The following is a 26,226-nucleotide window of genomic DNA, read 5'->3' as shown; positions in this document are numbered from 1 at the left end:
AAGTCGTTTATTTTGAGGGGCCTTTTCACGCTGCGTCGCCACTGAGCAGGCTGATCGTCCAAGGGCACCATGCTAGCTGCAATCAACCTGCTGCGTGCTTGCTCCAGAATGCAGTAGACAACATGATGCTCAGTGGCGACAGAGCATGTAATGACGCATGAAAATAAATAAGCGGCGTCGCTTCATTATCAAGTATTTCGCCTAACAGTACGCCACACTCTCAAACGCTCAGAACAAACTGAGCATGTGCGTTGTTTACTGACACAGCAGTCAGACGGTGCGGAAAGTGTTGGAGGGCGTGTGCTTCATTGCGCGTATTTTTTTAATCCACCTGTAGGCCGTGCCATACTGCTACCCTTTTTGCGTTTTGCGACTGAGCATGGTATGAAAAGTTTACTACCATGCTTCAAGAGAATTTTGATGTAAGTCTAGTGGGTGTCTTTGTCTTGCCTCCCCCGTTGTGTATCGTGTTTGCACTAGTTTTTCCTGAGCATTACGCACCAACATGCCCACACTTCCACTTTAGTATGGTAAAATGAGTAATATCCGCGGGACGTGTGAAAAGGAGTCTCGTATGTCTCCTGACGAGGCCTTTGCCCCGGGAGGACAGGGCGGAAAGCACTGGATGCAATCAAATAAAACAGACCTGTGCAAAAACTCTGAACGGGAGCAAAATAACGAACACTTCCAACACATAGTCAGGACAGAAAAAGCCAGTACAGTTGGTACAGTATATAAAAATGTTCATTAGAAGCGAATTTGAAACACAATCACATATGTGAAAGCAACCCATCTCCAGGGGTAAAAACACCTGTCAGCTGAAAATAAATTGGGAGTGCATGCGGAGGCGTTGCAAAGTTTTGATCACAAATGTCTAAAAGACAAAATACCTTCCTTATTCTTTGTAAAACAAGGTTGTTTGTAGGTTTGCTCCAGAGCTAAATCCAGAAAAAACCTTATAAATTTCGTCCGCTCCACTGAATGATAGACTGATGTACCTAATATTGGTTATTGTTTTTTGCCGCGAATTTAATTCAGCAACCATTATCTTTATCTTCTAATCCAGGGTTCGTTAGGGCAAATTTTGTGCAACATCTGTGAACAGGAAGGTAAGATAAGAGCGCCAGCGTTGTTTTCTTGTTTCTAATTCATAAGATATGTTCCCGGGCTTAGTTCGTGTCTCTGATCACTTCAGCGGGTCAGCATGTCGTAATCTGTGGTTATTGGCTGTTTCTACAGACTGATAGCCTTGGTCTAACCCAACGCTAGGGCACTGTTGTCTCTCTTGACGTCACTAACAATTGACGTGCTATAAATCACAGGGGATCGATGGATGACAGGAGATCCCTGGAGCACAGGGGATCCATGAGCACTGGGTATCCATAATCTCAGGTGACCGATGGATCGCAGGGGATCCATGGATCCACTGGAGATCTACTGCAGTGAGGTCACTAGCTATTCGAGGATCATCCTCGGAGGCGACACTTTGTAGACTAGTGATTTTTTCTTAAGAGGATGCTAAGTTAAAGCTCACCCCATCCTTTGCGGAGAGCATACAAATTGCTAGTAAGACGTTTTTAGTGCCGTGTGTGTAGTACGCGCATATTTTGTGCATAACCGATGTGTCATTGTTGAGTGATTATTGTGCGTTAATCGTCCTCGAGGATCCCAGAGAACGTGGATGTCTCGAGTAGGTCAAGGACGTATTGTTGGTTCATCGCTATATCATCAATTAGGCGAGTTGAGACATAGTACCAAGAAAGACGAGGGCGTCAGACGCCACTGTTGAAATTTTGATGAGAAAAGTTTAGGGGACGGTTCAGAATTTCTTGGCCAGGAAGACGGGTTGCGGAATTGGCAAAAACCACGCATGAGTGTATAAAGGTCAACTGGAAGGCGTAATACCGTGGGTAGGGGAAAGAAACTATTGGTATGATTGCTTGGGTAAGCCCTGTTGTGGAGGAGCGGTAATTGAGAAAGAAACTGGCGAGGCAAGTCACCTCTTCGTCAACTGTCACATCAAAGTCGAAAACATCAATAACATTGGCATTGCTAGCGATATTTGATGCTATGTTCACCATCATCACTGCACGTTCGTCTTCTCAAAGGTATTCCTCCATGCCCTACGGTAATTAAAGTAGCAAAGCGCAATCAGCTGTCTTCCGACAGGTGACACTTCAGAGTGCACGTGTGTGCACTCTAAAGAGTCTGAATACTACACAAAACTTCGTTGGAACAAGTTGAATACAATATAAAACCAAATGAAAAATGCAATTTGACAGGGAGAAGTGGCGTAAAATACCAAGGAAAAAAGGAACTACAAAGCAAAACTGGAAAGTTTGGAACCAGAAAATACATTTCACGGTTAAGACGTGGCAATTAGGTCAGATCCTGTCCCATCGAACTATTGGTTCTGGGCTTCATCACTGTAAGCGCCTAAAGCCAGTTAAGTCGGCTGAGACGAATCTGTGCCCCACTCCGAGGATCGGCATTACTTCTACATCCGTCACCTACTTATTGCCGTGTAGGTGTAACCAACATCAGTGAAGTTTTCTCCTTACTATATCGGCTTCGTTTCAGTTCGGGATAAATCACAAGATCTCTATCTTCAAAATGTGACCTCCTAAACAAATTTTATTGTCATGGCGGAAAAGTGCGAAGTTTTCCGCTGATGCTATAACTGATTTTCCTTTTGGACAGGGAGAAGCCACTTATCGCACTGTTTCGTAGAATGCGAGTGCTTTGCATAAAAAAATGCCGTTGTATAACGTTTCCCCACCTACTGTGTCATTGAAACCCGCAAATAAGGAAGGCTGGCTGAAACTAACGACTGAGCAGTGCTCCTTGTAATTGACGGAGCTACAGCACTGTAGCTCCGTCAATTACAAGGAGCACTGCCACCTAACTCTATACGCTACATATTCTTGCACGCAGCGACACAGATGAAGGCTCTATTTTTGTTTATTTGCTCTGTTCATTTGCCGTACTGAAGTAAAATGAAGTTTTCATCGTTTTAGGGACAGCTTTTTGTGACGCTTTTCTCCTCCTGGCTCTATTCTTGCTCCACGAGCACATCCCGACTCTACTCATACCCATTTTTCTCTTGTTTTCCCCGCTTGCGTGAAGGTATCTCAGATAAGTGCTTAAATAATATGGTTTTCTGGCATAGGCGGTGTTCACAAAAAGGGCCAAGGCCACCCAAGGACTGAGGGCGTGAACTTCGTTATCGGATTGCATTCGGAGTATTCGAGTTACGTCTTTCAAGGCGATTTACATCAATACCAAAAAGTTGTTAATAATCGTTTTGGAGAAGGCGGGTTACGTTGGGTTTCGTTTCATTTTTACAAGCTCTCAACGCCAGTTCTGTATGGCAAGTTGAATGTGGGGCCCAATGCAACTACGGACTGTCCTCAACAAACTACAAAACTTTCCTACTCCTGGGGGACGCTTGATCAGTGTTTTACGATTTGTATTAAAGATAACATTAATATGCATCAACAGAAACAGATACAGCATAAAAAATCATTTACTCCTAATGTACTGAGTGTAGTGGCGGTGAAGAAAAAAAACAACAACATGGTAGAGCCTCTGCAAAATGAAGAGCATTACAAAAATCTTAACCCACTGAAGATTTGATGATTGCTATTTTTGGTATTTATATAGCTCAAAACAACGAAACAGTACATTTCTCCCGGAAGGGGTCATGGTCGAACACGTGCCGCCGCTATATAGCTATTTTTTTAATGACATAGTATACCTATACTGTTGTGCATTTTTTAAACTGGCGCTTTATTGTTTGGTTGTTCCCCTTTTCCTTTTCGGCGGTCAAAAGTTTTGAAGGCCACCTTCTCACGTAACCTCACGCCACCTTCACTGTATTTCCTATCACATACGAACTCTCAGGGCAGCACAGGAAAGCTACTACATTGGCTACCTCCTCCGGCAAAGCTGCGCGTCCTAGAGGCGAGGCTTTTTCGGCCACGCGGCACACCTCTTCGGGTAGAAATGCACGTGTGTTGGGCGTGTCCGTGAAGCCAGGTGCGACGCAGTTGCAGCGGATCCCATGGGGGGCCAATTCCATGGCCATGCTTCGTGTTAGAGCTTCAATGCCTCCTTTGGCGGTTGCGTATCCACAAAGACCGCGGGCCGGTTGCTGCGCAGCCTTGCTAGAAATGTTTACGATTGCGCCGTCACTGATTCCAGCGTTGATCATAGCTCTGGAGGCTGCTCGGCATACAAGGAAAGTTCCCTGCGTAAAAAAAATATTTGGCAAAAATGTGATGGAATGCTTGGGTAACGTGCCCACCTGAAAAAAAAAGCACCGGTATACTACAATATGCGGCTCTTTGTTTCATTTTTGCGGTGAAAAGAAAACCGGGGCTGATAACAAGACGTAAAGTTTAAAAAAGCAATTCCCTCAATACTCTATCCTACGTCACATAAAAGTGCAGTCAATTTTTTGGAACGGTGCATAAGCTTCTGTGGTGTCGTTTCCTCTGCCCGAAGACGCAGGTTTTATACAGCAAACATTGGTCACTTCTCTTGTGTTGACACTAAGCAAATAAAGCGAACAAACCAGCATATGGATGAGTTGTTTGCTTCCTCTTCTGAACGCAATATATCCAAATACAAGTTCTCCCAGTATAACTTGAGAAATTCCTATTTTATTGATAAAATAAAATATTATTGCTCTTTATTGTTGTAAATCTATGCCCTAAATGTCGCCATAAGCGTCAGTACGCATTCTTTACGTAAGTATAAAGAAACGAAAAGGTGCAAGCAGAAATTTAGATGCGACAATTTGTCATAGTTCATAATGGTTAAAAAAATAAAGCGTTTTAATATATAATGGAAACATAATCACGAATCGCCAACTATTGCCATTCAGACCTGTTCGTATTCCGTTTCAATATCAGTGGCAGTGCCTTGTTCTTTGCAAAAATTAAATCTTGTCTTAAATACAGCTGGATGCGATGTTCGTTCTTTAAAAATCGGCCTCAAAAAAAGAATATGCACCTCATCGTGTTATAATAACAATGCTTCTGCATTTAAGGTTTTACAATTCAAAAATCATTCTGTAAACTATCATTGATCACAAACTTTCATTAGAGTTGAAACATTCTTTATTTAAACACTTCATATCGCTCACAAATTATACAGACCCATGAACAAAATTACGTACACACACATGCATTCAGCCACACACACACGCACACATACACACAAACACACACAAGCACATACACACACAAGCACGCACACACACAAACACACACGCACACACACACATATATCCGAACAGACACCCGCATACACACACGCACGCAAACACAGACACACGCGCACCCACACACACGCACGCACACACACACGCACACGCACACGCGCGCCCGCACGCCCACACAAACACACGCACACACACGCACGCATACACACGTGCACATACGCACACGCAAAAACACACCCACACACACACGCACAAACACCCACACACACCCGCACGCACACGCCCGCACACAGCCGCACCCAAACACACACACGCAAACACACATGCACACACGCACACACACACACACGCACACACACACTCGCACACACACGCACACACACAAGCACACACGCATGGACACAAGCACACGCGCACACACACGCACACACGCACACACACACACACGCACACACAAGCACACATGCATACACACACAAGCACACATGCACACACACACGCACGCCCACACATGCACACACACACACACGGACACACACGCGCGTGCACACACACACGGCACACGGACACACACATGATACACACACACGCACACACATGCACACGCACACAGACTACAGACGCATACACACGCCCGCACACACACGCGGACAGACACGCACGCACGCATACTAACAAGCACACCAGACACACACGCACACAAGTATACACACGCACGCACATACACGCGAACAGAAATAAACTTGCACACACGCGGGCACACGCACACGCACGCACGAACGGACAGACGCGCTCACACACGCACACACGCATAAACGCTCGCGCGCGCAAACGTACACACACGCTCACACACAAGCACACGCACGCACATACGCACACACACACGCACACAAACACCCGTGCACACACACGAACTTACACGCACACACATTCACAAACGAACACACACAAACGCACACGCACGCACACGCACACACACGCACACCCAGACAACTACCGAAAAGAAGGTCGGCGGTGTACAACACCAAAGGAGGCACAATGGTAAGAGTAGTTTTTTACCATGGTTAGTGAAATTAACCCTTTTAATGTTACAGAAGAAACAAAAGAAGGAAAATTGGCTGTGGCATAACTCAGCAATGCCTGGGTGTGCGCAGCAATATGTACGATTAATGTTATTGTTTATCTTGGCTTCTGTACGGTTACGATGCTTCTGGAGGTGCGCGGCTCGTTCTTCCTCGGTCTCCTCCGCTCGCTGCATCCTCTTGGTGTCGTTCCGACTACGAAGCGTGGTTTCTTTTAGCCTCTCCGGCGCACTTTTCATATATGAGAACAGATCCCCAGAGGCGCCCCTTCTCTATATATGATTTGTTTTGTCCTTTTATTTTTTTGTGTGTTTCTTCTTGTTTATTATTTTATTTCGTTTGTTTGTTTATTATTTTTGCGCCACGAGCGGCGCTGCCAGCGGCGGCAGCTAGGGGATCTCTACATACCCTAGGCGCCGCAGGTTGTCTAGACACCGCTGAAAGCTAGGGAACCGCTCATCTGGCGGGGCCGCCACTGGCCACAGCAAAAAGGCGATGAATACTGCGAATATCATTTATCACACAAAAATAACCGTTCAAATTGGGACCGAAGCCACCAATTTCAATGAATAGGCGTGGACACATGCAGCTGCTTCTTATATCCTTTCAGCTTTGCGTACAACTCACAAAAGCTCCTTGCTGCGGCGCGCAACACATGTTTTGCGTGCCGCACCAAGCCAGTGATGAAGGCTTCGCACGGTTCATTGAACATGTCACGACTCAAGGACAATCCTTCTGCAGCCGTTTGTTTTACTTTCGACAATGGCCGTGCCGGGGAAGTCAGTTTTGTAGTAAGCCACTTCACAGTGCTCGGCGACTGCGCTGTGTTGTCGGATCTTTTTCTCGGCGTGATTTTGGGTTGCCTAATCTTGTCTGAAAACGTTTCGGTCTCACGGACGTATGAGGCGGCTTTGAAATGTCGGGTTTGGTCTATTTGCGATTGGTGAGAGTAAAATAGACTTATTTGGCCTCTTCCGAACCACACACAATTGTTTCGAATGTTCCCTGCCAAGTCATAAGCTAAGGATTTGGCCTCGACACCATTCAGCTCATTAAGGGGGACATACGCATCAAGGAATGCATCTCAGTATTCAAAGCACACATTCCCTTCAACCACTCCTGCAAAAAAGGAAAGCTGTCCATCAAAGCCTGCGCCTGAAACGGTCGCTATCGACTCCCGAAAGTATAAGAATCCTTACTAAAGCCCAACATGTAGAAGTCAGTGCCCGCTTGCAAGAAGGCAACGCCGCCCTCAGAAGGAAGGTACTGGACCTGTACTTCGCCATACGCCGACTGGAGCACCGATACACGGAACTGATAGCCTCCGTCAACGAAATCGCTGTCACCTTGGAGTGTAGACTGCGTACAAGCAGCGAATCACACCAGATAATAAAATTTATTGTTTGGCGTTAAAGCTCACCCCTAAAACACTCAGAATGATGGGTTTGTGCCACTTATTGTCATTCCGCACTCTTACTGTTTCTTTCTTTCTTTCTTTCTTTCTTTCTTTCTTTCTTTCTTTCTTTCTTTCTTTCTTTCTTTCTTTCTTTATTGTTTCTTTCCGTAATGAAAGGGGAGCAGAGGCAAAAGGCTTGGAGCCTGACTAGGGCCCCTGCTCCGGTGGCAGGCAGCGTGCGACTCGTACTGCAAACATTCGTTTTTTTAGTAAAGGACACGGCTAAAATGTGGAAACGAGCCGCCACCTACCAATAATTGTTGCTGCTGTGGGAGAAGTCGTTCAAGAAGTTAACAAAAACGCCCTAGACGAAAGAAGACCCAAAATCGACTGGCATTCGCCGATATTCCCGCTGCAAATGAGCGAAAATTTCACCGCAGGAGAGATCCTGCCATTTCATGAACTTTGAAAAGACCAAAGCATCATAATCTTTCCCGCTGAAAAAAGCAACGCAGCGGTGGTGTTAAACAGCCAAGGCTACGACCTCCAAGTGTCAGCTGGCTTAGATGGGGAGCCGTACGCGAAGTTAAAGAGGGATCCTACGAACCAAACTTAGAAGGAATTGGACAAGTCACGGAAGGACAATTTCGAGAACCATACGGTACGAAAAATTGTCAACATCAGTTTATTCAAATGAAGTGAGAAAAAGGCGCGGAAAGGGAAAGAAGCGTGTTCATTGAAGCGGGTCGATGTTGGAGCTAGCGGATAAATGAGAACAGTGGTCGAGAAGAAGCGAAAGAGAAAAAAAAAACTTTTTTTTTAAATAACGTAGTTCAAACCTAAAGGCGAGAAGAAATAAAGAAAAAATCAACTCAAAGAGTTAAGTGCTAGTTTCAACCTCCGGCGGCAACAGGGGTCAAAAAAGTTGCCAAAATAAAACGTGTAAATGCAGGAATATGGGCATGTATGGCAATTCGCGTCTATTCGAACAGATTCAAAGGTACGTCATTCAAAGACAAGAGAGTACAATGCTTTGGTTGTGGTGGTAGGAGGAAAGGGAAGCGCATAACAAGGCAGTCGGACGAGGGGGTTTGAAAGGAAATTAGCGCGAATTTATCTGCACAGGCACCAGGAGAAAAAAATGCAACTCAAACTTTTTTGGATCGACGATCAAGCGTGCGAGAATGAACACGGCAGTTAAAGAAAGACAACAACAGATAAATGGTGGCACGCACGTCAATGACCCATACTTGGAGGTACACATCCACTGGGAACATTGCGGCGGCCGGGAAATCCTGGTTTGAAAAACGAAAGAGAAGAAAGAACCGGTTGCAGAAAGCAATCACATAACCCCGGCATGCTCATTTAGAATACAAGATGTGAATATCAAAGCTTAAAATGGTGCCGCAGTCTAGACTGACTGGTCAGATTCAGTTATAGCAGCCACAGTGCTGAAAAAAGCACTGCTAGCAGACTACAGAAATTAGCTACTTGGTTGCGCCAACTATTAAAAGTTGATTATCGACGGAAAATATTAAACGGGCATAACAATATCCCGACAGACACTGAAATTTAGGATATCAATATAAGGAACAGACGGGGAGGGCCGAAATTTCTGATCGGAGAAAAAACACGTAAATTTTGCATACCGTAACTTGATGGAATTTCCGCAGACGTAGCCTTGAAGATAAGGTGGCACTCTCCGACCTAGCCATCGTAATAAGGTTTATAAACTAGATTCTAGAAATAAAGCCTTGAGATGTTCAAAAGAAGACCAGGAGGGTTCAGTAGCTATTGCAAGGTGATAGGTGGTACAGATTGATAACTCAAAGACGATACCGCGTCACCGTTGCTACAAGTTTCACTGTGGCTTTGCCTCAATGGAGCGCTTCCGCGATATAAACACAGTGCCAGATCCACTGGGCCAAGGAGAGAAAGGCAGCGTCCAGATCTTTTGCACCGCACCACTTCAAGGCAACGCTTGTGTGACGTAGCTAACAAGCCAGAAAGGAAAAGGAATCCTTGTCGATGCGGATCACGCTTTACTACAACGAATGATGCTGGGAGCAGCGCCGAGAAACACCTCAAAAGCAGCCATACCCCTGTTTTCATTTTCTGAACTCATACTTTTTAAGTGCGAATGCACTTTATAAGCGACCCCGAACCTTCCGCTGTCCGCATAGCAACAGCTGCGGGTGCGCGCGCTTTTCGTCTTCCTTAGCAACGGGGTTGATGGGCGCGCGCTGCCTGGCCGCTGACATGGCACATACCCACGTGGGAGATTGGCCAGGAATAAGTGCGAATGCACTTCTTAAACGAGCCTGAATCGTCGCGCTTGCATAGCGCCTCCTCCTCCCCCTCGCCTACTCTCCTAAAGCCCCTTTACTACTCTCCAGCTCGCAACACCCTCTCTCGGCGCGCCAGCCAGGCCACTACACTATATATAAAAAAAAAACAGGATCCGGCGCCAGGTTTCGATCTGCGGACTTTGCGGCCGCAGCGCGACGCTCTACCGACTAAGCAACGGAGGCGACGTTGATATTCGTGTTAGTAACGCGCCTTATATCTTTAACGCATTCAAACTACGTCGTCAGCGGCGTGCGTTGGCGACTCAGCGGCGTTACAGCGGCTTGATAACTGCGTGGTGTACACGTGATACTACAAACCCGATAGTTTTGCATTCTCTCACGTGACTGCACTCCTCTCCCTTCACTCCGGTCGGCGCTTCGCAGCTGCGGTGCGCTGCGGTGCGGTGCGCTCCTCCTCTCGAACATACACGTTAATTCACCAAGATTTCCGCAGAGAGACAAACGAGGCGTGTTAAGCCGAACGTGATCACGAGGGGGTGTTAATGTAACTAACGGGCAAAATGCCACCAAACTTCAACAAACTCCCCCTCGTAGCATCACCCCGTGCTTCGCACTTCCTCATACTCCCCTTCGGGGAAATGCGGGGGAATTTTTTTTGACTGTCAACTGCCCTCCGCCACTTACTCGAGTTCTTATGCAACTGATTAAACATTCATTTATAACATCGCGGAAATATTTTCTTGTAACAAGCATATAACTTAGTAACACGTTTTCTATTACTGTGTTCTGCATCGGCCCATTGTGGTATTTGTTCGTGGGAATCAATTTTCGGTAAACGTATTCCGTGAAAAGAAAAACATAACAGTACTAGACTAAGTCTACTGAAAACATTATCCGCCTACGAGTATTTTGAAGAAGCCAGTCACTTAAGTTACTTCAGAAAGTAGCAATCGCTTTAATTCCCGTAGCGTGTCAGGTGATTTAAACAGAATAACAGGTAAGATGTAATTCTGAACAAATATAGCTTAACAGCTACAAATGTTACTGTTTCTACCGCCGTTGAAATGGCTCCCAAATGGCTCACAGTACAACGAAAGATTTCACAAAGTAAATATCGGAGAGTCAGTGTAAGCTCCACTCATGAGGTCCGGGGCTAGGCGCTCCGGCCTCGCCGGTGCATGAGTAGTTCCCCGCCGTCCGGTGTAGCGCCACAGTACTGCCGACACTACGCTGTGGCAGCCATCAGTTCGCTGCGGCACGTTCGGGAGACAGCTTGTCTGGATGGAAGAATGCCGCGTGAATAACACCCTTGGCGAAGGCAGGCTTCCCCGCCAAGTTCCGAGGATTACGTGTGTAGCAGACAACAAAGGCGTGTTAATCGTCGTCCGACCCCTCGAAAGCGGCTTCTTTTAAGCGAGATCCCATTGTCGCGCGCCACCGTCGCAACGGCGTCTTTGCAGTAGCCGCCCGTTTTCACTCCCACCCTCCGGAAGCATGTGTTCTAGCCGCCGCGTCCTTACTCACCCGCGTACAGGCTTTCGACCCGAAGGTGGTTGCGCATTATTGAATTAGCGGCAAATGGCTGAGTTACAGCTGTGTACGTGAATGGGGCACTCTCTTACGTGTGTACGAGCGCTTGAAGGGCATGCCCGAGATTAAAACAGTGTACCCCATCTTCCCGCCAGCCGCTAACCTCTCATACAGGTGACACAAAGGGTGATGACTGTGGCAGCAGCCCGCTTTCGTACCTCAATTTGGCCAGCATCTTCCGCGGCGTGCGCTGTCGACCCTATCCAGCCTTTTTTTTTTTGCAGCACAAACGATCTTGGCGCTGAGTACTCTTTGTACCCTTGCGAGCACAGAACCATGCTCAACACATTGGTGACTGCCGCGACTTTTATCAATGTGATGGCTTAATTTGGCAGGAGAATCAGTGTTACAAAATCGGCACCGTTACCTGGATGCTACAATCTGTAAGGCGTAAAAACGAGCAACATTCTTTTTTGTATAGTCCCGAGGTTCCAATAATGATACGGTTTTTCTTAACGAACCACCATAGCCGCTTCCTTCAAATCTACATCATCACGGAGAACATCAACTGAACAGCGTCAAAACCAGCTATCCATTATCCTGGGTAGCTTTCAAAAAAAAATACAATGCCCAAAAACCTTCAAAACTGGAAAACCGGAAAACTTCCAAAAGTGTCCGTCTTGCGGTCATGCTAGATCCTGTGGATGACGCACCATGGAGGGCAGTACCGTTTATCGAGTGACCACACTAAAGCCTTTAGGCTGGTTACAGGACGCTTTCTACAATTCTCAGTTGGTACCTCACCTTTCCCTTAGCGGAAGTTTGAGAATAGTCGCTTGCCCTCTCTGCTTCTTTCAATGTGCTCTCTCGGACGCAGTCTCGCAACCCCAGCAGACGAGCAAGACTGTTCCAATATTTGTTTGATTTTAGCCCCGAGTACGTAGGCTAATGACTAGGTGGGCTCCGCGGGCCATGCGCTAGGGCGGATGCCGTAGATGAGTGCTTAGGGTTTTTTTAGGCGCAGAGCAGTTTATGGGTTTGCCTTTTCGTCGTAGCTCGCTAACGGTAGATGCGACTGCTGTAATCAGGCGGCGCAGATAAATAACAGAGCCAAGTTTAGCATTCTGTAGCATCGTCAGGGAGTCACGCTGAGGCTTCGAAAACCACGCGGAATAACAGCCATACCCATTCAAATCTCGTGAACCACTGGCACTTGTCATACATCTCTTCGATGTTTAGCGAAAAAAAAAACTACAGGTACATTTCATGAAGATATTTGCGTACGACCACCCGCCCCCACCTTCATTTAGTAAGGAATGCTCGTGGCGTTCGTTTTTACAATATTAAGCGAAAAATGCGGCTGCAAATTTCGCTTTCGAAATAATGCAGAAAGGCTCCAGCTCTGCAAGAAAAAAAATGGCGCATTCCAAAATACTCAGAAAGGGTCTAGCCCTCTAGCCCTCTAGAAATGCTCTAGCAGAAAGGCTGCAGGGGCGCAAGAAAAAAAAATGCGTGTTTGAAATGACGCACACAGCTCCTGCATAGGATTTTGAAGCGAGCACAAAAAGAACAGAACTCCCGCTAGGCCAGTTTCAGGCAGGGGCGCGCGAGCAGGGCGAAGGCGGGATATTTGGAATGCATTGGGCGGAAGCAGTGAGCGGATAGCAGCACTGCAGCCCATTATGGCGAATCACTCCTCTGCACTTCCGACCGCTTTCAGATTGAGTGGAACGGCGTTAAGTTTTTTTAAACCCCTGTGGATATTTGAGCTAGTTCGCGAATAAATAAAGAATTGGACCTTGTAGTGGTAAGGAGAGACTGGAACAGAGCAAAAAATACAATCAAGTTTGTGCAAAAAAAAATAAAAGATCTGTGCCTCAAAAAAAATACAAAGCAACAGCCTGTAAAGATGAAGCTCCTCACTTCATAACAGCAATAGCATCGAGAGCAACCTAACTCTTCTAATTGCCGTGTTAACACTTTAGAGTTTTTTTACTCCTTGTCATCTTTTATTTTTTCTGCCACAGAAATGTTTTTACCATAGTTTACTTATTCACAACAGTTTGGAACAATTTTTTACTACCTGGCGCCATTCTAACGTGTTTATGTTCAAGGGAAAAACGTTACTTAAAAAAACCATATTTCTTACTTTTAGGTTGATTCTGATGTCGAAGTCGAACATCTCTTCAGTTGCGTTCTCAAAGGAATACAAAGGTGAACTCTTAGCGAATGTGTTCACCACGATAGTAGCGGGTACATCACTGAAGGCCCGAATGGCATTGAAGAGCTCTTGAACAGAAGCAGCATCCTCGACGTTAACATGAAGAGCTCGGTGGTCTGCTGTACCTGTAAAGAAATATTGCCGTCAAAATAATGTATTCTGTTGGCGGTTTATATGAAACCTTTGGGTATCAGAAAATTACTGGCTGCACCTAGCCAAATATCCGTCGATGAATAATGACATCAGTAAACAGAACACTGTCTCCAACCAAGAACTAGACGAAGATTTGTTGTTTTATAATATTGCAATAATCATCCGTACATACTTTTGGCCGATAAAACACTACACTACCAAGCAATATTGATTTTCAAATATATTACTTTTTGGTATTTTTTTAAGGCCAAAATATTTTGCTTTTTACCAGCTGTGCATACATTTGAAAAACTTTGAAGAGTCATTCACCCGCTCCCTTCACCTTCCCCACAATGAAAATGAACGGCAACTAAACATCTCCCTGGTTTCTTGTGCGACCTGGCTCAGTAGAAACTGCAATAATGATATTACAAACAATAAGATTGAGCAAGCTCAACGAAATATTATGTCTTATTGATCGATGTTTGCTGAGGATCACTGAACATGGCCAACACGGTGAACGTTAGGCTGACACCTCCCAATTTCTTCAAAAGCCGAACGCGCCGACCATTTTATGCCCCAGCACCAGATGAGCACGTAATAATCGCGGAAGACTCAACAGATGTACAACAGAGGATGCTAAGAAGATATGTGTTTAATCAGGCCACATTGCAACCCACAAGGGGTTAAGTTTCCTCCATGAATGAGGCATTAGGGAGTGCATGACAATGTTAAAGGAACCCTGTTGCAAACTGAAATTGATATAATATACCTTAACTGTTGTTTGATTTAGGAAGTACACTACCCAGCAACTCTTATGATTGAGTGGAGATGATGAAGGAAAAGTTCCTAGGTAAAATATGCTGTTGGGCTAGTTGGGCTCAAGTAGTTTTATTGATTCAGAAAAAGATAGTATGTAACGCAAAAAGTATTTTTAGCGTGCGCAAAATTGTGCTGTGGCTGAGCTAGAAAAGGAGGGTAAATATATCGCGACCCTTTGCAGTAACCGCAACATTCGATGGTGTGGCTGCAGACACTTTGTGCGTGCAGGTCTAGATATTTGAAATATTAGAGCATATTTGTGATAGCCAGGTAAAAGCCATATTGTCAATGAGTAGGTGAGCATCATTTATAAAATCCTTGATCATGTAGGTGGAAATGGCGAGTATATAGTATTTTGGCGATGGAGAAACACACAGAGAGAACAGCATTGTTACATTACTTCACGTACGAAAAAAAATAAAATTAAAAAAAGACGTGCCTGAAAAACGAAGCTAAATAATAGTCTACTTTATTCCACTTGCAAAGCCGAGCAAATTCATTAACGCTTAGAAAACTAGGTAAGTGTGAGACCAGTGACCACAAAATAGAAAGGCTTCTGGCAAGGCTAGAGCGTACTGGGACTTCATGAAAGCAGATAAAGCAAAGAATTCAAAGCGGTCCTGATATGCGCTTATGCAAAGGAGAGGAACGCGCGAAGGATTTAAACTTGTAACGTGGACACAGCGTAAACAAACTTATGTCTAACGTAGCGATGGCACCCACAGAGTAAAGAGAAGTTGCAAAAAGTTAACCTAGAAAATTCCCTGGCGCTATAAATAAAAATCAGCACTGGGAATAGAATGAAGTTTTAATACCGCAAAATCTACAAAATACATAAAAATCGTAAAGTTAGACCTGTGAAAATGACGTAAGTGATTTATTCCAAAAGATATTCAGATGTAAAAAACGAAAACGACTCAATTCCTTAAACTTAGAAATGGTGAGAAAGGGGAAACCAATTTTGCAGCAGTTTCTGAAGCAGGGAAATTTTGATTTTGACAAAAAATATTCTTGATTTGGAGCAGTTGACTACATTGAATACGTTGTCGATAGAGTTGAAGAAATCAACTTTGAGGTAGAGAACCCTTTGAACTCAGTTTGGAATACACATAAGCCTTAATAAAAACTATCAAAAAGTACAAATCGCACAGCCCTCATGACAACCTAAACTATTTTAAGGCTGTGTGTCATAAAAATGCCGTAAAAATTTTGAATTTAAAAACGGTGCTATAGTGAGGTGTTTTAAACAATTTCAATCAGTAACTTGTTATGTTGTACTTATTGACTGCATTGTACGAATCAGTGTAGAGCCACGGCGAAGTTTGCACCAAGCGAAGTGGTGGTTACCGCGAAATTATAATCCCCACGGTGCACGTTCCCCAAGATCGTAACTTTAGTAATGTTCCTTTGTTTACCCTCATCGCTTTTGGCAATAACTTTAACGTCGCATACATGAATTACGATTACTCGCGTAAAAGGTCCTTCAATAGGGCGTGCATGCCGAGCAAGTAAGGCCGACACAACTTACGTGTCGAATCTTCAATTCCCGAGGCTCGTGAGCTGGCTGTAGAACACAGCAGCAAATGAACGTTTTATAACATCGCAATGATCCCAAACGCCACATGTGGAAGCATGCACTGAATTTAACACTGAAGCGCAAGCCATGGCACAGACGTTGCACCATGTTTTCAATACACCGCGTTTCTCGAGCTGTGCAACCTTCCGTAATCTGGCACTTGTTCTCAACATTAGTTTGTGTTTTCGCCCCTGTTCAGCGCCACAAAAGATAGAATTACTGAACGGTAGTCCAAAACACCGCGTCATACAGTTTCTCTATGGACCACATTACTTATGCCAGGGCCAAGATGGTCAAAGTGCGCTGAGTGCTTCAACTACACAGTAATGGCTTCGCGTAGTGGCGATGCTTCTTGTTCCCATGGTGATGCCCCATCTGTAAGGCTGTTCGGGCGAATACACCGGCTGAGCCAATGACGCTTTGAAAGCTCTTTGGTTGATTTAACAGTCTTTGGTTTCTTGATTTCTGTGTGTTTGCGAGTGAGTGATGATAAAACAGGAACCGGTAGGCAGAAGACAAGGTTTCAGCTCACCTAGCGTTAACAAAATGATTACCCCGTGCATGCAAATAATATCAATGCGGTTCCCGCAGCTTCAAAAACGATAAATTCAACTCGACCTTTCTGCCAACAAACCTGATGCCAGTGTCAAAATGCAAGCTTTTCATCCTGTTGTTGGGCAGTTTGGCGGACCTTTAGAAACTTTCATACATTTGGAGCAGCCTGGCGCATGATCCCAGCAATGGTAAAACAGCGCTGTAAGCGCAGCTGTCTCACTTTTGGATTTTGAACACATGTTTGCCTGCCTTACTCACCAGGCAGAGTTGCCGCAACGGTCCGGGCGTTTTCCAAGGTGATGCCAGCGACAACGACACGAGCTCCTTTGTCCGCAAGCGCACGGCAAATGGCAGAACCTATTCCTCCTCCTCCGCCAATCACCACAGCCAGGCGCCTGGACAGCGATGCTTCCTTGACGGCCATTTCCGAACTAGATTCAAAACATTTTCTGGTGAATTTTAATCAGAATACTAGAATTGTGATTCTAAAGACTGGGCAACAAAAATATTATCTTGTTCTTTGTTGTTGCAGGTTGTTTATCCGCGTCTACGATGTCTGTAGGGAACAAAGTTAATTTTTCGTATGGACAAAGCAAAGGTAAAACAGGTTCGCACTGCAATACTGTGATATTATTGAATAAAATAGAGTATTTAATTATAGAGACATTCAGTTCCAGTGTAATTCAATATACACAGTTATATTGTAGCACACATACACTAAAGACAGGCCAAGGAGAAACTACCACAGAGCAAGCCAATAATAAAGTTTTACCTTTTATCTCCATACTAATTGTATACAACTTCAAAAGCCTAATGTTCCTTCACGTATGTGCTTTCAACAGTTGCTGAATGTGTGTCCTAATAATTTATTGAATCTCTGAAATTGCAAATTCTCAAGCGAAGAACCAACATTTGCGAGAATTTTGGCGCTTAACTAAGCGGATGTCCGGATAATATAAATGTAAACCGATACGTTGTTTATAAAATATTTGTATACTTTTTACTCCTTCATGGTAGATGCGTGCTTGTTTCATGTAAAACTATGCATTTTCTGCGTTGTTGATGTAACAATTTTGGCAGAATTGAAGTCCTGATTGAAGCTCCCGCCTTGTTTTCAGAGGTCTTTTAAAGTTTGAATATGCCAACCGGAGTATGATGTAATGCATTGGATGTAAGCAGACCTCCATAGGTACAGCTAAAAAGCTTCCGTTTCAAAAACATCTTTTTGAATCTGATGATATTGGCAATTATCTACTATGTATTATTGGCGTTATCGCATAAACAGCTATCGATTAGGGAGGAAAGTAAATTTTAAGCATATCCCCTCTGTAGAATCCGGTTAGCAGCGCCACTGTTTGCGGCAAATGGGTTGGCTGTACACTGCGGCTAAAAAAGCAGCATTGTAGCGCAATTGTAACGACGCCAGGGAATCGCGCTTGCGAATGGCGTCCGTGTCCACTTCGTCCTTTCAGTCTCTGAAGCCGCCCCATTAGGCCCATGGGCTACAATATAGTTGTCTTTATGTGTACTCATCAATAAAAAACACCATTGCTGTAGTCAGCTTAACCTGGGAAAGTTGAAAATGATCATCTACCATAGTATTCGATTTTAAATAACTATGAATACGCAGAAGACTTTCTTTAGATTAAATGTAATGCAATTTGTGAAGAAGATAATGCGGACAGGTGGCCTCAAGCAGACGGTACGAGGTTGTGATAAAAATAGGAGGGGTCTTCTAGACTTAAAAAAGCAATAAATTGGCTAGTTCGACTGCAGGCGCGCCGCGGTTAAAACACTTTGCGAATGGGCATTGGAACAGGAAAATAACGCGGCTTTCTTAGGACTTTAGGTTTTGTAATATTTTGTTCGTGGTATCATCAGCCGGTGCGCGTTCTCGGCGCCTTATGAGCAACACTAGGGCCTTTTGCCTTAGCCGTTACAGAAATTTGCACCGGCCATGCCCTGTTACATTAGTGGGACGCTAGCTCCACTCATGTCGTTGTGGGACTATTGTGGAACAGGTGGAATCGTTGTGGAACATTATCAAGTTTTGCAGCCTACACCACAAACTGTATCCTGGTAGTGTCATTTGCCTGTGCTCAGTGGGCGTTAGAAAAACGGCGCAAAACTCGGGCCAGAAAAGTGGAGAGAAAAAAAACGCAGACCAGGAAGCGTGATGAAACGTTGCCATGGGTGAAGAAGCCCGCCAGCAGGCGCGGGAAGGGGGCACCTTAACAAAAAAACGCTTCCTATGTTCGAAAACGAACCTGGGTTCTTCGGGCCATAAAACGGCTTTTTATCCAATTCCGCCATATAGCGTTAGGGTGCTAATCATTTACATTTGGCTCCGAGCAGAGGCGTTCGTTTTACACTTTTGTTGAGCTACAGCGGTAAATGCCTTTGGACGTCGGCAGTTTGGACTTTGGACTTAAGGAAGGTGGAAAATGTGCTTCGATTTTACAAAGTTTGTAGGAAAAAGAAAGCTTTGTATTATACACATCTTACTCTCAAGAAAGTTGCTTGTTTTATAGTTAATAAAAAGGTAGACAGTGTGCGGCTGCCCGGGGTACTTTATACCCCGTAGAAGCGTCGGCCGTGTAAATGCCACTGTGTCCGGTCTCTTCAGCGGCAAGAAAGAATGAATGACTGAAAAATGTGTTGTACAAAGATAGCACTTCAGCCGGTTTAGGAGATATTGAAACGAGTTAGGCGTCGCGGGTCAATTATTTTATGGTTTGTAGATAATCTGGACCTCGGTCAGAAAGGACCACAGTAGAAGAAGCACGACGTTGGCGTGATTCGTTCGGTATTGCCAGGTCTCAAGAGTAGTGCGCCTATAGGCTTTTTTTTTAGATTTGAATTCCTTCAATACCCTACATGACCACACCGAGTGGCTAAAAATAGGCACCACGTAGTTATGTTTTCTCTTCTTCTGGTCATTCCGGTGCTTTCACAACCGGATATGCGCCGAGGAAATCCTTTGCGAAATATTCTCCCCCAATATGTATATTGGGTAAAATTACCACATTGTTCACAGACATAAAAAAACTCGAGACGCCATCGTGGGAGTAAATCAAGGGCTGAGCGTAACTTCACTACAGAGACTCATCACCGCTGTTTTTTTTTGTTTGGAACAGACTTCCAGTACGCCAATGCAGCTGCCCTCACCGGCGTCAGTTACAGCGTGCTCAGGCTATGGTCATGCGCGGTGACGACACCCCATCTCTGGAAAACCGACGTCTCTTTGATTGCGACATTTACTTAAATACAGAACGGCACACTCAATACTTCTTTCTGGAACCCTAATTGCGCGAAGGAGTGGTATTTGCACTACGCTTTCCTAACTTTCCACCAAAATATTCGCCACAAGTCTCCAAGTTTTCCCGAACGCTTAATATCACCCTCGCGGAACTTCTAACACAGCGTACACGTTTGAATCACTTGAAGCCTTTACGGCCCTAGCAAGTCAATCCATTTGTTGTAAATATTGTGAAAATATTAGCCGCGTGTCTCTGCTAAACATCCCAAAGACACGACACAGCCGATGCTCTGTCTACAGGTTTACGGCGGACTGGTTGCAGTGGATACGAAAAGAAATGTTCATCAGATAACAAGTTAGGAAAACGTAGTGCCAAAATCAGCTAAAGAAGTATTCTTCATTTTAACGCCTCACGCCTATTTTTAATAAATCATTGCTCACAGAAATTGCAGAATGAGGGTTTGTTACCTAAACCATTTCGACTTCAATTGTGTTTTGCACATTCCATATTGTAGCGTCTTTAGCGTGGTATTACCACTAATAGATCTTTGCAGTGATGTTGATTTATTTTTTTAATATTTTCATTTCATCAATAGCAATATACTGTTTCTTAAGTTTTCATCTGTTCTCTTGCAAACGTAACAGAATTACTGCTTACTTCCGGCCCTGTACGAGACTTGTATTAGGTAGCACGTTGCAAATCTTTGAGCACTTGAAAGACACCCTGTTTGCCACCAAGTCTGCATAGCTCATAGAAAAGCATTTGTATAAATTTTGAAGACTTCATCAGGGTAAAATTCTACACTAAATAGTTCATCTGTCCTACACCATCAAGCAAAAATGCAGCCAGGAACGAAGACCCCACAGAAAGAGCATATCACCAGCAAGGTGCACTTCACAATTAAGGCAGTAAAATGCATCGAAAACACTAACCTGGTATAACGAGTGCGATGCTAACAGAGCGCGCGCTCAAGAAAACGTCTGCGGTTAATGTGAGCAACAGACATGCAAGGCGCCTGCATAATGGCCTACAGGCACACAATATATATTGGTGGCTCGGCCTAGGCGCGATAACGGAAAGCTGCGACGAGATAAAACCTGTTTTAACAATGCCCTTCAATACATCTGCGAGAGGAGATGAATTCGTCTGCTACGCTAATAAGCAATATTCAGGCATGCGTTTTGTGCCTAATACTTTATCCAAAACATTTTGTTACATCAAGGTGTCCAAATGGGTGCCGAAATCGGCACAAGTGGATACAATTGGGACATCATGACACTTGAAAGACATTGGCTTAATAAGCCATTGATGGCGGTTGCTCACTTTTTTTAAAGCAGCCTCAATGTCGGGCGTACCAAAAATTAAGTTCTGCATAAATGAAATCAGACAAAATGTTATATGCTAGCAGAAATACCTGTTGTGGAGCAGGCGTCCCAACGCAGAAGCAGCGATGGCAATGATCGAACACGGCTTTGATTTTGTATCTCGTCTCTATCTCTTCTTTCCTTTTTTTAGCCTATAATGTCCATGACTGTACAAACTGGGGCGTTGTGATGTGCGCCACGTGGCGTCATTGCGCAGGAGATTCAGAACGTAATTACCCAGAGCGATCTGACAAATGACATTTTTGTTTGACGAGCAGCCACAATTGCTGCTATACGTTGGGTCCTGCAACCAATAGGAGCGCTACGGCGATTATAAACAGGGTCGCTAGATTTTTACAGCCGTGCGTAGTGCGTGTGTCGTTGTGCCTTTGTACGAAGCAAAGCAAACTCAAGTTAGTATTGAAATATACCAGGCGAGAGATAAAGGCAGTACAGATATTAGTATAATGCGATACACTTTCAAATTTTTTTCTTATATACAGACGTTTGTTATCACAAATATTTTTAAGGATGGACCAAGAAGCAAACTTCAACCCATTAAGCTAATAATAAAAAGTTACCACCCGTTGAAAATAGAGTTGTGAGGAGTGAAAAAGCTTGAACTGCGTAGATTTGCCGAACGTTGGTTCAGTTCTTCAGTAAACACTCAAATAGAAATCTAAAGTGAATAACGGACCCATGCGACGAATGTGTGGTTTAAGTAAATGGGTATCTCAACAATTTAAATGTAGACCGGGGCGTGGTTTAGGAGATAACGGTATGCTGTATGGCTCCTTCATCACGATCGATGCGTGTATTGGTCTATGTAGAGCCGTGCTTTTTTCAAATTATAAAGTAATAATTTTGACACAATTGAAGCAAGGTTTCACGCATGCGGCGACTTTTTCGAGAACTCTACCTGTAGTTGGCAAACTTTTTTATGGGTAGAAGCATCAGTTTATGTACCCAACACCATTGGTTGCCCTGGAGAGCATCCGCGCACAAAACACTTTAAGCGTCGGCTTGTATTATCATTTCAAAAGAATGCAATGTGTGATTTGCGGCATAAACAGCTATGGTGTTGTAATGAAAAAATGGCTCCAATTCACCCTGTGAAGGTGGTTGGAAAGCCAAGCTTTAAACAACACCAACAACAATTGCGCTTGCAAAGTAACTTGAATTCACACACGTGGCTCTACAAACAGCGAAACAAGATATTCTGCCAGCCCTTACTTGGAATTCGTGGGAGGAAGGTGTGCGAGAGGGCGTCCCGAACGCAGCAGCATTCGGTACGCAATATCGTTCATCTTAGGAAGAACCGAATATGTCCAGTTATCCACAGGGAGACGGTGCGACGTTGTTAGAAAGAAAGGAGCGACTTTTCTTTATCTAGGCAAGCACGAAAGCGGGCAGTTCACTAAGCCGCTAAGCTAGGCTATTGAGTATCACATATTTAAGTTTGCGTACCTTTAGTTCGTCCGTGGCTTGATATTACACGCACATACTCTTATTTTCCTCGTCTGCACAAGAAAAATAGTGGGTAGTGTGCCTCATGCGCTCCGATGTAAAATCACAGTGTGAATGAGCGTTGGATTATCAGAAGTATGCCGCTCAGGTACGCCATTCGGATTCGGAATTTTCGGCTTGCGGTTTCCTTAGCGCGTGTGCGGCTTTGCCGCCATATGGGAAGCACTCCATGCTTTTGCCTTAGTCGCTACAGAAATTTGCACCGGGCAGTTTACACTGTGTTACCTCATTGGACGCATCGTACCAGATGATTGAGGAACTATCAGGACACTTAGCAACGTTATGGACATTGAAACTTTCTTAAATACATCAAAGTGTTCTTAAATAAACTATACGGAATCACTTTCAAGTAATGCATTTCTCTAACAGGCACACCATGTTCCATTGGTCATGAATCGTCACCGTAAATTGGGCAGCCTCTTAGTTTAGTTCTAATTGCAATATCTTATTACAAAGACGTCTCACAGTGGAATCACCTTCCATTATCTTTCCATTGTAATAAAAATTTTTAGTCATTCAAAATGCTGTTTCACCGACATCTGTAGGAAAGCTGCGGATTAGTTTCCTGGTCTCTATATGATTTTATATTTTGTGTGATTTGAAATGGGTGACTCATGAATGTCTTGGTCTAAAAAACATCGTCCCTTTTGTTTCGGTTCGTTTAAGAAGACACCTATGCTCCACTTTGAGCGTACGGTTCCTAAGTGCAAAAAACGGGTTAAAGATTGTTGCTTACAATGTAGGCGAAATAAAACAGACGAATAAATAAATTAAAATAAACAAATAAATAAATGAAAATAAAGGAGTGGTTAAAGAAACAGCTTAAACCACGCATAGGATTTTGTGTCTTACATCTTGTTTCTAAAATGTAGTGTACAATACTATTCTGGCCTTCTTTGTTTCCCACCTAAACACCTTAGGCACCACAAACTCCCCCACTTCAATGATCATGGTTGCCCCAATTATTATACGTTTGTTATGTGGCACAAACAATTATACCAGCAGCTCTAGCGTTTTTAGTTAATTAAACCGCATCTCCTTGCGGTTTTTAAGTAAGGGAAAATCAACTGACATTAGGCATGCAGATTACATTTGACTTTCAGAAATAAATTTTACTTTTGGGTTTATGACGTTACATTTTCAAACCGCAACTAACTGGCTAAGGCGTTGTGTTGATTAACCCAAGGAGGCGGTTCGATTTTGGGTCACAGCGGCCGCTTTTCTGATGAAAACGAAAAGAGCAAACGCCAGTGTGTTCGAGGTTTCGGTGCGCGTTAAAGATCCCCAGGTGGTCAAAATTATTCCGCAGCCCTTGCCTATGTCTCGCCTGTTTGCCTAAGTAGTGTGGGTGCGCTAAAACTCATAATCAATAAATCTCAAACCGAAACTAAATTTGGGGTTCAGCTCCACCGTGCAGAGACAATTGTGACTGAAGCTCAGACTTGACATCTACTCAATCCAGCTATCGCCTAACCTTTCCTCCGCTAAAATGATGGCTGAAAACCTAGCTTTCCGCGGGAGGCTCTAAAGCTATTCCCTGATGTGCCCGAATATTGCGTGGAATATTTTAGAGCCCTTTGCCTCAGCAACCCCGTAGAAGCAGTTCAATTACTAACTGCAGCTCGTTTGCTAGGGTAGGTTGCACAAGACATAAAAATGTCTGTTTTCACTGCAACCACGCTGCTAAGTTTATCTCCTAAAAATGCACATATTACACATATTCATGTTCGTTAAATGATTTTGCATGTCGCAAAAGTTACCTGTGGCTGCCGCAAATCTGGGGCGTACTGGCGGAAATTGTGCTCGAGAAAACATCTATATGGAGTGTTTTATGGCTTCTTTGAAGTGTACTATTGGGTGATAAGTTCAACTTCGTATGTAAAAAAAGGTGATGAACCTATCGTGAGATTAGACCAGTCAAAATGAGACGAGAAATAAGGGTTACGACTGTCACGGTGAAACATGACACAGATTGAAAAGCTAATACCAAGAAATTTTGAACGTAAAGTCATCACCCTGAATCACCCTATCTATCCGTCACCATGGCGCGCGTGGCTTCAGAGTTGATGCCAGCGATGACTACACGAGCTCCTGTGTCAAATAGAGCAGGGAAAATCACCGAGCCTCTTCCTCGTTCTCTGCCATTAACCATAGCTTGGCGCCCGAACGTCGGTGCTTCATTTGCATCCATTTACTACTAGTTGCTCAACAGCTTCTGCTGATATTTCCACAACACTAGACCAACGCCACCTGTGTAACCATTTCCTAAAGCGTCGTGCGCTTTTCAACGCCGCCCATGTAAACATTTCCTAAAGGGTCGTGCGCTTTTCAATGGGAAGGGTAGGCACGCTTAGTTCAGGCACTCATTCGCTATGTGGAGAGCGCCGGCGGACATTTCGCCATAATGTCACAGCTCGCGAGTCGCGAACGCTGCACCTACTTCTACGACGTTTGTCTGTCAGCTTGCTTGTTGGGTTTCAAGAGCCATTTCACTCATATCTTAGCCGCGAAGGGGCGATAGTTCTGGGGCGCACCGGAGATGTCGTTCAAAGTTTCGCTCGCTTCATACGTGTTCCTTGCTCAAGATAACTAACGGAGGCGAAACTGAACTAGTGTAAGAACATTATTGTCGAGTAGACAAACACGAACAGAAAAACGATATTTTCGGATGATGCAGCCATTATTTTACTGGTTCTTTTTTCTCTGGACGATTTAGGGAAGAACAAATTGCGCGAGATTTGTTCAGGCGCTCACTTTTACCATTACTTTTTAAATATGTCACGTGCTTGTAAATTTAACAAGGTTATAGAAAACAAAATGATAAGCAGCTGAGGGTCCATACGCGGCCCGATAACTTCTACAGCATAGTTCACCATTTTAGAAGTGCGTACCAATGCGGAGTGCGAACAGCGGGGACCAAACAAGACCAAATGCGGAGGGGACCGAGGGGGGATGCCCCACTCAGAGAATTTCGAGGCCCGTGATCTTTGTAAATAAGCGCGCAAAGCTGGCATCAGGCTGCGGCAGAAAAAGTCATTTTGCTCCGAGGCAAAAGCGGTTTTATCGGCGGCCGACAAAGACAAATAGGCATGGTGAAAAAATAGGCTTAGGAGCGCCGCCTGGGTAACGTAAACAAACTTTCAACTATATTGCATAGTTTCCGCGACGTGGCGCTGGCCGGCGAACATGAAAGCAGGCAGGAAGGCTACGGACCGGGGAAGGGTA

General features: G+C 44.4%; 1 protein-coding gene across 2 annotated transcripts; it reads right to left on the bottom strand.

Annotated features, from left to right (window-relative positions):
- Nucleotides 1–2,956: 2,956 nt before the first annotated feature.
- LOC144142032 (estradiol 17-beta-dehydrogenase 8-like) lies at nucleotides 2,957–21,581 on the bottom strand. 2 transcript variants are annotated; one of them, XM_077673459.1, is made up of 4 exons: nucleotides 21,525–21,581; nucleotides 17,109–17,281; nucleotides 13,694–13,890; nucleotides 2,957–4,249 (listed from the first exon to the last, which is right to left on the bottom strand). In XM_077673459.1, exons 2-4 carry the CDS (start codon nucleotides 17,272–17,274, stop codon nucleotides 3,860–3,862), a joined length of 753 nt encoding a protein of 250 aa, XP_077529585.1. In that variant the 5' UTR covers nucleotides 17,275–17,281; nucleotides 21,525–21,581; the 3' UTR covers nucleotides 2,957–3,859. The 2 variants fall into 2 exon arrangements, with proteins under 2 accessions (XP_077529585.1, XP_077529584.1); XM_077673458.1 differs by lacking the exon at nucleotides 21,525–21,581 and adding an exon at nucleotides 21,043–21,126.
- Nucleotides 21,582–26,226: the final 4,645 nt, after the last annotated feature.

This window comes from Haemaphysalis longicornis, unplaced genomic scaffold, assembly GCF_048455015.1.
Source record: "Haemaphysalis longicornis isolate Haplotype H1 unplaced genomic scaffold, Haemaphysalis longicornis Haplotype H1 scaffold_6, whole genome shotgun sequence".
Taxonomy (NCBI): Eukaryota; Metazoa; Arthropoda; class Arachnida; order Ixodida; family Ixodidae; genus Haemaphysalis; species Haemaphysalis longicornis.
The sequence above is the reverse complement of the archived record's forward strand: the minus strand, read 5'-3'. Positions and strand labels throughout refer to the sequence as shown.

Coding starts and splice junctions, on each gene's coding strand:
- LOC144142032 (XM_077673459.1), bottom strand. CDS start 17,274: ATGGCCGTCAAGGAAGCATCGCTGTCCAGGCGCCTGGCTGTGGTGATT. Junction 13,891..17,108: donor CGTTGCGGCAACTCTGCCTG/GTGAGTAAGGCA, acceptor ATTTCTTTACAG/GTACAGCAGACCACCGAGCT. Junction 4,250..13,693: donor ACATCAGAATCAACCTAAAA/GTAAGAAATATG, acceptor TTTTTTACGCAG/GGAACTTTCCTTGTATGCCG.